General features: G+C 41.2%; 1 protein-coding gene and 1 long non-coding RNA gene across 2 annotated transcripts in view; both read left to right on the plus strand.

The window, feature by feature from the left end:
• Nucleotides 1-14,016, plus strand: part of PDIA5 (protein disulfide isomerase family A member 5) — a 93,310-nt gene that overhangs the window by 60,734 nt on the left and 18,560 nt on the right. The window contains exons 12-14 of the mRNA XM_085227592.1: nucleotides 111-181; nucleotides 1,237-1,400; nucleotides 3,799-3,929. Of these exons, the coding sequence (XP_085083718.1) occupies nucleotides 111-181; nucleotides 1,237-1,400; nucleotides 3,799-3,929 (366 nt within the window). The remainder of the gene's footprint in view (nucleotides 1-110; nucleotides 182-1,236; nucleotides 1,401-3,798; nucleotides 3,930-14,016) is intronic.
• On the plus strand, nucleotides 3,936-13,149 carry LOC146544010 (uncharacterized). Its single transcript, XR_014884263.1, has 2 exons — nucleotides 3,936-12,116; nucleotides 12,257-13,149. It is a non-coding gene; the product is annotated as an uncharacterized LOC146544010 (long non-coding RNA).

The following is a 14,016-nucleotide window of genomic DNA, read 5'->3' on the forward strand; positions in this document are numbered from 1 at the left end:
AGTTCTCTACCGCCCTAGCACATGGGCTTGGATTGTGGTAATGGCTGGATGGGTCAGCTAATAACCATGGCGTGTACACATTCATTGGATCTTTTTTTTTTTTTTGGCAGGGTGTGGGCACTGTAAGAAAATGAAGCCAGAATATGAGAAGGCTGCAGAGTTTCTCCATGCAGGCAGTGATGTAAGCTGATTTCCTTTATTATATCCTTCAAATAATCAGTAATAAATAAGTGGACTAATAAAAGTGACTTTTCTCCCTACAAAAAATTCAGCTGTTCTCATCCTCCCACAGGACCCTTCAAAATGTGCTTCCAAAGTACAGTCTCATCGCTAATGCATGAGGCCTGCCAAAGTCTTAGAAAGAACATTCTGTCTTGAACGAAAACAAAATCGAAAAACGTTTATGTATTCTGCTGCAGGGCTTGTACATAATATGATCAAATCCAAAAAGGATTTTTTTTGCTTTATTTAAAGGCATTGAATGTGAAGAAACAGACTTTTATTTATGAATTAGATTTGGAAAAAAAACAGGGGGGGTTGATCTCTCTTTCATACATCCTGCTTTTATGGTTGCATCACTCCATTAGTGTCATCTTAAGTGCTCCATCAGCATAGCTGGAGAGGAGAGTCTTGATAGTATAAGTATTAGTGGTATTGATCCAGTCTTGTTCTGCGTACTCCATGCAGAAATAGGATTCATCCCCAAACTTCAAACATCTCCATTGTAGACATCTGGAGTCACTGTTGGAGGACAGGGAGATGTGCAGAACGAAGAGCAATCAGTCACATCCAACAAATGTCTGTTCTCCCATGATTGTCAAGGTCATCCATGTAAAGTTACCCACAAGTCAGGAAGAGATCAATTTGCCTTCAAACGTGTCTTCAACAATTTATTTTTGTTGGGAGAAATGGACTTGTGGGAGGAAATGCCCTTTCTTGGAGCAGCTCTTAAGCACTACAGAAAGAATTGTCTATAGGAAATCTTGTCAGAAAGATTTCCTCTTTCTTCCCAGAAAGGGGAAAGAGAATGAGTAATAATACACTGGTTACATTTAGTCCATAAGATGTCCCTTCCTGGCTTTGCATCAGGCCTGTGCCTTTCTGTATATCTACACTGAGAACCTGAGAAAGCAAGGTAGCTAGATTCAGTAATTAATTGCCCTCAAGTCCACTGTTTCTTGCCGAAGGGGTGTGTGTGTGCTTTCCTTTGATTTATAACTGTTTGTTCTGTTGTAGAGCCCAGGTGTCCTTGCAGCAGTAGATGCTACCGTCAACAAAGCACTGGCAGAAAGATACCACATCTCAGGGTTTCCTACTGTGAAGTACTTTAAGGATGGAGAAGAGAAATACACTCTGCCACACCTCAGAACGAAAAAGAAGATCATTGATTGGCTGCAAAAGTAAGTTCTGCCTACTGTCTCCTGAAGTCTGTTTTTCTGAGGGAGCAAATCTTAAATCTGGCTTCATCAGCTGCTTAAATCCCTTGCTAACAGAAGCAAATTGAATTCCAGTATTCAAAGCCATGCAAACATGTATGTTAATTGTGATCTCTAATACACCAAATCCTTTATTTGCTGCGGGGCTATTCATAGTTGTCCTGGTAATTCTTTCCCCAAGTAAATATTTTTCAAATGTACGCTAAGCCTCTCTCCAGAGAAGGAATAGCAGTGGCTCTGAAAATAAACAGAATATTTGTTGTTCCCTCTTTATACCGAGCAGCAGACTTCACTAAGTAACTGAAGCTCTGTAGTTGCACTTTTCTCCTTCCAGCTTTTCAGAGCCAATGCCTGCACTGCCCGCTGCATGGGGCTGAGGGAAAGCCAGACCAACAGAAGCAGCGCCCACCTGTCTGCACCTCCCTGCTTTCCTCGAGTGATGTGCTAAAATATGCATGAGTTGATGTATGTTGAAAATAATTTCATTTCAAAGAAGAAAGTTATTCATACAATCTCAAAATATTTTAGAATAAAATGTGCTTATTTAAGCACTGCAGTATAAAGTGTTTCCACACTCAGTGGAAAACATCTGTGTCTTGTGAAGCTTTAAAATCATTTAATCATTAAGTGGAGATGGTATGAGGAGTTTAATTTTAATTTTTCCGACTCATATTTGATCAGGGAGGGTGTTTGTATCTGAGTGCTTCAGATCAGGTAACAGGTTTAGCCTGGCAGCATCTTTGTTGTGTGTTGAGCAGTTTTATCTACACTGTGCATTCACAGACGGTACTCTTGGCCTTCTTGCTTACACAGGCTGCTGTGTCAATGGTGGATGTTAAATCACTGGCCTAGCTTCACCGATTTGTTGGAGGATTTTGAACATGATGTGGTTTTTGTTGTATTAAGTACTTGGGTTGATGCTGCCTGTTCATATTGGCAGGTGAATAAGCTCTGAGGAAGAGGGTGTTCATCCCTCCAAGATCTAGCTGTGTTGATGGAATACTTTTATCTACCAGTTCACACAGGGGCAATACAGCCTCCTTGTCTCCTAGTCTAACTGCTAGATGCTTTCCCAATGAGAGGTGCAGTACAATAACATCCTTATCTGCTGATGTGGGATCAAATTGTTATAGCTCCTCTGGAGTTGGTAGAAATAGGGATGCATGTGGGGTACAGGCTACAGATAAAATTGTGGAAACCTGTCCTGTTTAGTGGTCTGGCTGGGACAGCATGGGTTTCAGCTCCATTTCCCAGTCTTTGTTGGGCTTGTAGTCTGTGCTGCCACACTATGTTGTTAGCAGTATTTGCGTAGCTTATTTCTGATCAGCATGGGGAGGCCTGTGTGAGATGAACTCGCACCTCTAACTGTAACTGTAATCGATGATAGCTCACACCAAAAGTGTTCATGTGAAAGCTCAGATCAGCTGGCCTAATTCTGTTGCTAGCAGCTGGCAAATCAATACCGATGGAAATACAATGGATGTCCATCAAGTGACCTTGAGAAAAACTTTAGAAATTGAGATTTTTCTCCACTTAGTTTTTATGCACCTGATACAACTTAATGTGTCATTCAAAGTGACAGGAAAGTCTGAAAAGCTAATTTATTACCAAGGCGACATATGAAGGTCTTCATACCGTGGCTCCATTCTGATGATTTTATGTAAGTAATCACTGTTTAAGAATACAGCAGGAAAGAATTTAATGAGTCTGAGAAAAGTGTGTGAGCTGGTGAATAGCAGAAGTTTTGTTAGAGGTGCTCTAGATATGCAGGATTGCTCTGATCTAGTCAGTATGTGCAGTCATAATTGAAACATGACATTCTCTTTATCAAGGTAAAATATTCCAGTTCAGTCACCCCCAGCCTTCCAAGTGGAATGATACTGATTATTGCATCCTGGCTTTAATATCTGAATTCAAGAGAGGGTCATGAAATTCTTTATAGAAGTTTGCGTGATGGCAATAAAGAGAACAAAAAGGAAGTTTGAATGGAAGATGCTGTCCTATATTGGTTGCCTTTTGATTCCATCTGCTTGCTGTTCTCAATTCATGCCCACAGTGATATTAGAAGCAATGTTCTTCCCAGCCAGATGTTGGATATAATATAGAAGATCTTTGTTCTGCGTACCTATTCATATGCTTCAATAAGATCACATAAATTTTATTTTTATTGAGTTACAGAAAATAATAAGCATCTTCTTGTTACTTCATGTTGGAAATATTGAGCATGTTTTCTTAATGCACAGACACCCTAATGGATTGTTTTGCCTTGTTTTCCTCAGGGTAGCTGTGACCAGGATGTGATGCCTGTTCACGTGTTTCCAGAAACATTTTCAAACTGATTTCACTTCTTTTCTTTTTCTAGTCCTGAGGCACCACCTCCACCTGAGCCTGCATGGGAAGAAAAACAGAGCAGTGTTATCCATCTTGCTGGAGAAGACTTCAGGGAGTCCTTGAAGAAGAAGAAGCACACCCTTGTCATGTTCTACGCACCGTGTGAGTACACACTTCTGCATGTGATTGAGTTTTATAAGCCCTACAGCTTATGAAATGGCAAATTAATTCCTCTCCTGTCCTCAGGCTTTGTAAGAGTAAAGAACTGATTCTGAATATAACTGCTTGGGGCACTATCTTATGTGTCTTTATAAATTGGAAACAAAACAGTATGCAGCATTTGTTTAAAGAGTTACTGTGTTAATGCAGGCACCAAAGCAGGCAGGGGAATAAAAAGAAACAAATTTATTTTCCTCTGAGCATTTTATGGTCCACATAACAAAATGTGATCTTTTATAGTAGGACAATGGGCACAGAAAGCCTGGACTATTAGTGCAGCACTTCAGCAGTGAAATTGATACAGTAGTGTAGGAGGAATCACCCCCCAGAGGAAGAAAGCAAATTTTGATGGAATAAATTTTGTCCATAATAATTCTACATCTAAATTTCAACTCAGAATATTGGCATAGCTTCACCTTTCAGGATTGTTTTCCATGCATCACACACATGCTTTCTTTTTAAAGCTTTTAAGAATATTTCTAGTAAAGTTTTGAATCAAGCTCTTTATAAGTTAGGTGAATGAGAAGAAAACAAGAAAATGCCACACTTTTACCCTTTCCCTTCATATTAGATGGCTTCTGGAGGTACATGCCATTTCGAGATATCTGCTTATCTCTGGATATGCCTGTGGTTCCTGTTGTATTACTGCAGCTAGCAGAATCACCTCTTCTAGTTTCCTCTGTTGTTTCAGAGGCAGGCAGACTCAGTACAGGTGCTTAATTTTGGTGAAGTTCTCCAAAGAGAGAAGATAGTTCTGGCACTCAGTATTAAGTAGTATTAATTTGCTTTTATAGCACAGTGAATTAGCCTCCCAGTATGTGAGAAATTGTTCCCTATCAGATAGGTAGCCCTGCTGGTCACAGATAACCTTTGAGATAAGCAGTTGTCAATGTGGTTCTGTAAAACTGAACGTGTTTTTCAGAATGAAAGGGGGAAAAAAAAAGACAGAAAAACAGTTCCTTGATGCTTAATCAGGCAGCTCCTTTTTTTGCTTTTCTTTTAGAGAATTAGACATAAGTGGTTTGCGGCTCCTCAGGAGCCCTGCTGAATGTGCTTGTGGAGAGATAGGAGGGGTGCAATTCAGAAAGAAGGTTTCTGGAAGGTTGTAAAAGAAAAGGGAAAGGGACTTACTCCCTCCCATCTCAACTCCAGTTCCTTCCAGTTATTGGCTGAAAATTGCCCTTGTGCTCCTGATTCATGGATCTCAACCAGCTTAGAGTAAGTGCAACTTGGTAATCAAATGCTTGCATGTGAAATAATGAATTTTAGGGGTTGCTCTCTCAGCTTCCTGGGGAAAGTTTTTCGTTTTTTAGCTGCATCACTTTGAGGCACTTAAGTTTTGTCATCTTCAAGGGTGTGTTTAAAGCAAAGGCACTGAGTGCAGTAAGTATGGAGCTGTCAGGGTTGAAAGGACAAGGCAGCTCTCACTGTTTGCAGGTGGTGCTGAGCAAAGGTTAGCCTGTCTCTGTCGTGTGAAAGGGCTGTAAAAGCAAGGTTTGCATGATGGAAGATTGAAGGGTTGCCTTGAAGAACCAACCTGATGCGTTCTTGCACTGCACGGTTACAGTGCTATGTGAGGTTACCTGTGTGCAAGACAGGTTGGTATTAACTGAAACCACTTCTGGACTTCTCACGACTCATCAGGCAACATTACTGTTGTCAGTAGGTGGGTCATGCATGGCTTCTGTTGTGGCAGATGTGCTCTTTGTAAATGTGGAAGCACCTTTTTGCAGAGTATACAGCATGCACACAAATTGAGCGCAACAAGCCTGCTCTTTGTTGGTTGCAGGGAAAAGTAGCCAATGAATATTTTAAATCTGTTTTCTGTGAAATATTTATTAGTGTAACAGAACAGTACAAACCATTCTATTTTTCTGGTTTTCTACAGTGATAATGTGCTAAATTTGATAGATTACTTTTTGTTTACCATCTTCTCAAACTCAAGACCTCTTGGAGCTTACATTGCCAATTAGTCTTAACTTGCTTATTTCAGTGCAGAAGGAGCACTGCTAAAATTGCCAGCCCCTCTTTATATCAAGTAATTTTCTTTTTCTATTCAGACCCACATCTCAGGTCACTGCAGACTCACAGTATGTTACTCCATTCACTTGTGACTCTGACAGTATTTGTTACACTTACACATATGCTGAGATATTTTAAGACTAGGGGTGTGTGTATACATGCATATATAAAGTATGTTTATATATAAATATTTATACTAAGAAATGTATCTCTCATCTATTAGAATTTAAAACAGAATGTTGAGTATTCTGACCTTTGTCAGAAAGCTCTGTAAAGCTTTCAGCTGGAGTGACAGACCTTTAGGCAAAAGCCATTGATATATATCTTACATCCAAATAAAAATGATCTGGCTTTTTTGTGCTTTCCAGTCCAAATTATTTAGTATTTATAGAAGAACCATCAATCTGCTGCAATGCAGATAACTTTGGACTGAGCTGAATGATGCTTTAATGGTACTGAACAGTGCTTCACAGTGATTTAGCTCCAGAAGAGAGGAGTGCTGCATCCACACAGAAAAGAGGGGGAACTCAACACCTATTTTCAGGGTGATGGAGTAAAGTAAAAAGTTTATCCCTGGTGCCTGTGGAATATTTTAAGGACTGAGAATGTGAATCAAAACTCCTGAAAGCGCCAGATAAAAATCTGCTTTTGTGGACTTGACACTCGCAGAAAATGATGTCCATGATTTCACATTCCCATTGCTCCCTAGTGGCATTTCAGTGCACTGTAATAACTCATTAAGGGCAGGAAGCAGCTGTAAGAGCAGCTTCTTATTGCTAACTGGGGACAGAGGTGCCAGTTGCAGAAAACTACTGCTGCTTGTCCCAGTTAGTGCCTGGGACCTCATCTTTGTCCTGCTGTCCTCTGGGTACACCATAGTGAAAACTGATCCTTGTTCGTGGTGCTAAGGGCCAGCACCTGGGGCAGGCTGCTAGCATCTGTGCTGCATAGTACCTGGCCCAGCCTTCCAGTGGACTCTTGTGGGCCTAAGGTTTAACTGTCACTACATCTCCCCTTATCAGGTTCAAAATCCCTAAAATAAAAGGAAGGGAATGATACAATATGCTGAAGTGAAGCACGGTGCCACAAGTATGTACTGTGACCTAGGGACTAGCAGAGGGGTTTAAGGAGCATTCATAAGCAGTAATACTGTTGCACGAGCATTCAAGAAATGTTTTGAGAGGACTTGTGGGATCTGTCTCTGTGCTATTTCTATAGGCCAGCCCTTGGAGTACTGGATTCCATTGGCTACTCCAGGTTTCCTGGAGCGTATCTGGTTGACATAATCCAGAAAATGGGAGAGGAGTGTTTGGGATCACTTTTCATCTAGGATGACTTTTTCTTTTTTCTTTTATCCTCACTTTTTGTTCATACAGCTTATCTGAATGTGTTTTATCTGCATTTCTTACTTTGTGAGCTCTCTCCACTCCGTTACCCTGGATAATTGAGATTTGACTTTGCCAATGCATTAAATTTTAACCTCCTCCTACTGTAGCACTGGAAACTGTGCAAAACAGAACCAGTTGGTTGTTGATTAGTTGTCAGAATCGCAAAGGGCAATGAAGCTCCAGTAAATAAAGTGTCTTCTCAGTTGGAGATGGTTTTGCTGCATGACTCAAGCTGAATTAAGTGGGGAAAAAAAAAAGTGATTGAAGCTTGAAGGCTGAATGAAGGAATGTGTGCATTTTTCAGTGAAATAGGAACATCTGGATTTTCTTCAGGAAGGTACTTTGAATCTGACCCAGACTTCTGTCTGGAAAAGCCTTTGCAGTCCTACGTGGAATTTCTTTTCAAGCACATGCAAAGCCCCATGCCAAATTGATGGCCATCAACATTCTCTAAGTAAACTTCACGTGGTTCTCTCTTGCTTCGTGCCCTTCCCTGGGATTTAATGCTCCTTTCTGCTGTTGTAGTTTGGTGATGTGATCATCAAGTTGTTAGCTTTTCTTGGGTGATGCTCCTTCAGAAATCATAGAATCTCCAGAGTTGGAAGGGACGCGTGACTGTTGCTGTATCCAATTCATAGCTCCACACAGGACCACCCAAGCTTAGGTTAGGTATTTTCTACACTTGTAGAAATGGTTCAGAGCTGGGGACACAGAACCCATAGATATGCAATCCAGAACACCTTAGGCAGAACTTCACCACAAGGTCGCAGCAGCTGATTCACCTCCTTTGCTCAGCAGTAATGAGGCAGTACTGGAATGTTGTGTCTAGTTCTGGGCTCCCCAGCACAAAAAGGATGTAGATGAGCTCTAGTGGGTACAACAAAGGGGTAGTTTGGTGGTTGGTTTGGAGTTTTTTGGGGAGAAAATGTTGGTTTGGGATTTTTTGCTTTATTTTTGTCTTTCTGTATAGTTCTGATTATCTGTAAATAGCAGAGGCTCGTTACACACACCTCTCACCTTAGTTCTTGTACACAAACACATTGGTAGCTTTAAGAATTAGAGACCAACTTATGAAAACGTATTCATGTTGTTTTGTGGTTGAGATTGCTGCTTCCACAGAGACTAAAAATGAATTAACTGTCAGAGCCTGGAGTTGCATATAATAAAGCATCACTAAGAGACTTAAATGATGAGGAGTTGCTGCTTAATTTTCTTAGATCAGTTACTTTTAAGGGGAAGGACTTGATGCTGAGCAAATTCATTCTATTCCCAATTTTTGTAAAAACACAAAGTAGGTGTTCTTAAACAACAACAAAATGTTGGCGGCAGTGAGAAATAATAGGAATGAAATGCTCTCTTTTTATGGTTTGCAAGGGCAGCAGTTGCCAGTGCTATTAACTTGTCAAATGGCCTCAATTTGCAGGACTCAACAGGGTTCACCAAGTGAATTTTTTTTAATAAATACTTTGCTGGGAGCTGATTTCCGGTTTGCTTCTCTGTTCAGCAGTGAAACTTTCCCTTTGCTGGAGATTATTTTTGTCAGCTGGAAAAGGTTACTCTCCGGTGAAGCCTGACCCACAGGGGTTACATGGAGAACACCCAGAAATAAACCTTACTGAGGGTGATTTTAATGAGGTATCTTTGTATTGAGTTAGTGGCTGTGCGGTGACGAATGGATATGCAATTAAGACATATCAGCCTCCTTGCCTCTTCCCTCACTTCTTTTTTTTCCTAAGCTTTTTCCTTTAGGACTGAAAGATGTGAACGAGGGCACTTAATTTTGGTGGAATCAAGGAGGGGTTTGGGATGGCCTTGTTCTAAGTTGTTACTGGGAGATGGCACCTAGGTATTGTTTTGGTATACAGCAGAAATGTTCTTTGGCTTCCCAGCCAAACAGGAATCTGACAGTGACACATCATCACTTCTGATGGGTTGTCCCCTGGCTACCGAGCAGCCAGAAATTGGATCAGAGTGAGGTTTTTGGTTCTGACTGTAAATCAGGGCTGCTACCCCTGTGCATCTCATCAGCAGCACATAAAAGGTTGAGGGCTGCAGCAAACTTGCATTAATTTTAGTCACAGGTCACCCTGCTGTTCTGGTTCTGTATCCCGGTGTGCTCCTCTGTCTTTCCGCAAAGAAAAATTTTGCAGTTTCTTCCATCCAAGTTTTGTGTTGAGGAAATGCGTGGCAGAAAGCACTGAGCTGGGAGTCCATGCTCTGGTTGCCCCAAGCACAGAGCAGGTATTGGTGGGTTTTTGCTATTCATGCTAACAGTCAGCTCCTGTCTGCTCCCCAGCCCTGCCAGCATGCTTCTGCAACCTGAGCTGCTTTCAGAAAGCTGCTCTTAAGAAATCAGCGGTGGATCCTTTTTCTCCCTTCACTGAAGGAAGCTGGACAAAGTTGGCTGCTCTGTATCTCTGTGCAGGAAGCTTTGGGCAGAGCTGGCTGAGTGATTGTGCATGAAGGAGGCACAGCTAGCAGAAACATGCAGTATCTGAGTTAACAAAGTCCATATGCGTCAAGCAGAGCAGCGCAGATGAGTTCAGTGCCCTGAGACGTCCTCCGCATGGCTCTCACCGAGTGTTTTCCCATCATTGTCAAGCACAACTTGTTAGGTTCTCATTAGGAGGCTGTATCGAGGAGTCTGAACAAAATGTGCACGATTGTAAATGAAGTTTAAGCTATCAAAAATGACTAAAAACATGCTGAATAGAAAAAAAAAAAAAAAGCCCATTTCAAGGCAAAGACCCGTGCAGGGAGGATTTTCTGAGTGTTGGCTGAGGCAGCAGCCAGGTCTGGGCCCTCTGATAACGAGGCTGCAGATCCTGTGTGGGCACTGCAGAACTGCAGTGTTGGCTTCACAGTAGCAGTCTTCTCTTGCATTAGCAGTGCTCCTGCTGCAGGCCTGTATCGGCAAAGTGCATTTGTGCTGATGCCACAAAGCACATTAGCAAGCTGGTTTTGGTAAAGGGTGAGGATGTAGAATGGTGCCTGCAGTCAGGCTCTCAGAGCTGCTCTTATCCCCAGGGTCTGTGCCAAGGCTATTAATTAGCACAGCACATTTTTAATTGCTCTGAACTCACAAGTTTAGAATGCATTTCATTGGCTGCACATAGCTGTGATGAGTGCTTACAGTAAGATGGCCTGGAGCTGGGGTATTAAACCTAACTTTAGCAGGGTGACTCTAACTGTTCATTTCTAGTGCTGTGGGTTTCTAGGGATTTAGTTTATGTATCCCTGTTCTCCTCTGTATACCCAAAAGTGCTACAGAACTAAAGGTAACACAGTTTGCGGAGAGCAAGTGCCTTGGTAAAGCACTTAGTCTGAGAATGCTGTGATGAGCATGGACAACAGAGCCTGGATTACAGCTCAGGAATTCCCAGCTCTCGCCTTTATGTACATTTCCTCTTTCTCATAAAACCCTTTTTGTCTCAGAAAATCATAAGAAATAGATTTGAAAATAGCCTTTTAAGAGATCTCATCAATCTGGAACCCTAAAGGGGAGTCAACCATTTTTAAATCCTGTAAAACTTTCCCTCAAAGCTTAGTGCATAATAGAAAGTCTTTTTAATTCTGACAAAATAAGAGTTCGAATAGGTTGGAAAAAACAGGACAAGAACAACAAAAATACACTAATATGTTGAGAAATTGGTATCAGGCTGCCTGTCATTGTTAGGAGTGAAGCAAGCACTGGTTGACCCAGTGCTTAAATGAAAACCTCATGACCTTTACTGAATCAAAGGACAAATCCCTCTCAATTATTAATACCTTGTGTCTTGGAAATACAATTATGCTGTGTGTCAGGACATGTCATAAAATGAGCTTTGATTCCAGATATTTCAATTAGAAGAGCCTCCAGTTCTCCACTGGTAGAAAAGAAGCATATTAATCTTTCAGTAACATCTGCAGGCATGTTTCTCAGATCTGCCCGTGGTTTCAATGACTTGTGTAGCTGCACGAATTGTGTTGGTTTAAGCAGTATATCTGTTTTTGGCTCTTATCTATGCAATGACTGCCCACGGCCTGTCTTTCCTTGATTGACCCAAGTTTTAATTCTGAATAATCACCTGGAAACTCTTGAAATGGAAACACTTTGCTTTGCACTGCAATGTACAAGCTCCTGGCTTTGCTTTGATAGCTGTGCACTGTTCTGCTTTCTCTCACTTAGAATTGCAGTCATTTGAACAGCAATAGCAGAGGGCATCATCTACCCCTGTTATTTAGTCAGTGATTATTTTGAGCAGTGATGAGGAATCTGAAAGCCATTCCCTGCTCTGCACTTTGCTTCCTGAGCCCTCTGAGGCCCAGATGCTTTTGCAGCAGCATGAATGGAGTCAACCCCTTGCAGCCTGTCACACAGGGCTGGGGACCCAGAGAGTCACTTAACCTCTTCCTGACTCCATTTAACCTTGGTTGTAATGACGGAGAATGATAATTGCATCTGTCTCTCTTAGGGCAATTTGATGCGTAATTAATTGATCCTGGTTAACGGGTTAACACATTTGAGATCACCCATTGAGAAGCAGTAAAAGAAGTGGAGAGCCAGTGGGGGAGCAGAGCCCTTCCTGCAAAGAGCTGAGCACAGACAGCACACGTGGTATGGTCTCACATCACTGGGATTGGAGACATCCTGCAAGGAGCTGGTCAGTGCTGTGCTCTGAAAGTGCTGATGGTTGAAAGTTCTTCTGTTTGAGGAGGAAACAGTCTGCAACATGAAAATGTACGTGTGTTTAAACTGTCTTTGAAAACTCTCATGTAAAATGTATGCACCCAGCTTTATGACTTACCACATTTTATTAGGTGCAGGGTACTGAAAGCGTGCACACAGCATTGATGAAGTTACACGTTGTTTGTTAACAGGGGACAAAAAGTGTAGGATCATACTGTCTGACGTCGGGGTGCCTGATGTGTTCTGGCAGAGCCACAGTGGGATGCTCTGATTGGAGTCAGCACGTGTCCTTCAAGTGCAAGAACAGCAAAAGCCCATTGCCTCCAGCAGCTGCGGCTTGTATGCCAGCATCTCTTGTAGAAAAACATTCCCTTTCAAATTCAGAATCGCTAATGATGAGGAACACAAGTGTTTTTTGTCTGAAGTTGACCAGCTAAAGTTCCCAGGGAGCTCTGGAGGGTTCTGAGTTGCTTGTGTAAGTGAAAACTAGACTGGTTTCCTGATTTCTGTCATTTCTTTGTCTTTGGACTGTGGCTACTAACACACTTGAGCTTTTTGACTCGGTTTGCAATGAAAAGTACCTCCCCATCCTTTTGGTTTCCCTGTGGGTCTTCTGAATCCCCTCCATTTAGAATATATTTTTGAGTTGTGGACCCAGAACTGCAAGCAGCACTGCAGGTGCCAGCATAGTGACCCTCTCCACACCTACTTAATAGTTTCATTTATACATTCAGTGAAGTTGCTTCTGACAACTCCATTTTCTTTCAAAGCTATTTCTGGTATTATTTGGATTTCTTCTGCTTCTAACACATTTAAAGCCCTTATATGCTTAAAAAATCATTATTACTTCTGCTGACTGTAGATACTGCTTTGATGTCCATTTGCTTCCTTTATCTATTTTGTACAAATTGTTAGCTTTTGATTTATATTCATTAAAAACAGCTTCACCTTTCTTCTATGTGCTATGCTAATACAGCTTCTACTCTTCTAAGGGAACTGAATTAACCTTGTACTGTTCAGCTGTAGAGAGGTTATGTTATATCACTGGGCTTTGTAGTTTCAAATTAAACAAAGCATGAAGTAACTTAAAGGACTATTTCATATTTTAGCAAGTAGAAACCTGTGTCTTATGCAAACAGGGCTTGATTCCTTTAGGCAATTCTGAACATTTCACACAACTTTATTTTAAATTTAATAAGATAACTATTGTCCAACAAGGGGCATCTACAATCACACACCTCTCAGGAGGCATCTTTGTAATTGTTATCTGGTCCTAATACCTTTGTACATTGGAGCTTTTAAGAATCTTTCAGTTTTTCTTTTGACTTTGTCATCATTAAGCAGTTAACTTGGATAAAAAGAGAAACCCTTCCTGACAAGAAATACTGTTGGAATCTAATAATGATATGTGGGTTATTCACTTGATCGCTCAATTGCTTTTAAATTTTACATCCCATCTATGTCCCATAGGACCATACAATTATGGGGAATGTTACAGTTGTGCATACAGGATATTATTTCTATGGCTTTATTGATTTTACCACCACAACGTATGCTTGATTACTTGTGTTTCTGGGGTGGTGTGCGCTTTTTTTTAATATCAGTTTCACTTGTTTCTTACCTTAGCTGACAAATCACTTTATATTGTTTTTCCCCAGTCTGCTTTTTATTTAAAAAAAAAAAAAAAGTAGTTGGCAAGCTATCATGAGCACTTAATAAATTCTGCTATTTCCCATGCAATATTTTGGTTTTACATCATACATACAAATTTTTTGTGGCACAGTGTTGGAAACTGCATCCAGCTCAAATCTGTTCTTTATTTCTTCAGAGTCCTCAAACCTGTGTTTCTGTGAGGATGAATCTTGCATGTGTTGGCCTCTTCAGCTCCTTTGTGGCCTCAGACCAAACCCAGATCACTCATTTTTTCCTCAAAGATGCCCCAGCTATACTG

Source organism: Meleagris gallopavo, chromosome 7, assembly GCF_905368555.1.
Source record: "Meleagris gallopavo chromosome 7, MGAL_WU_HG_1.1, whole genome shotgun sequence".
In the NCBI taxonomy this organism is placed as follows: domain Eukaryota; kingdom Metazoa; phylum Chordata; class Aves; order Galliformes; family Phasianidae; genus Meleagris; species Meleagris gallopavo.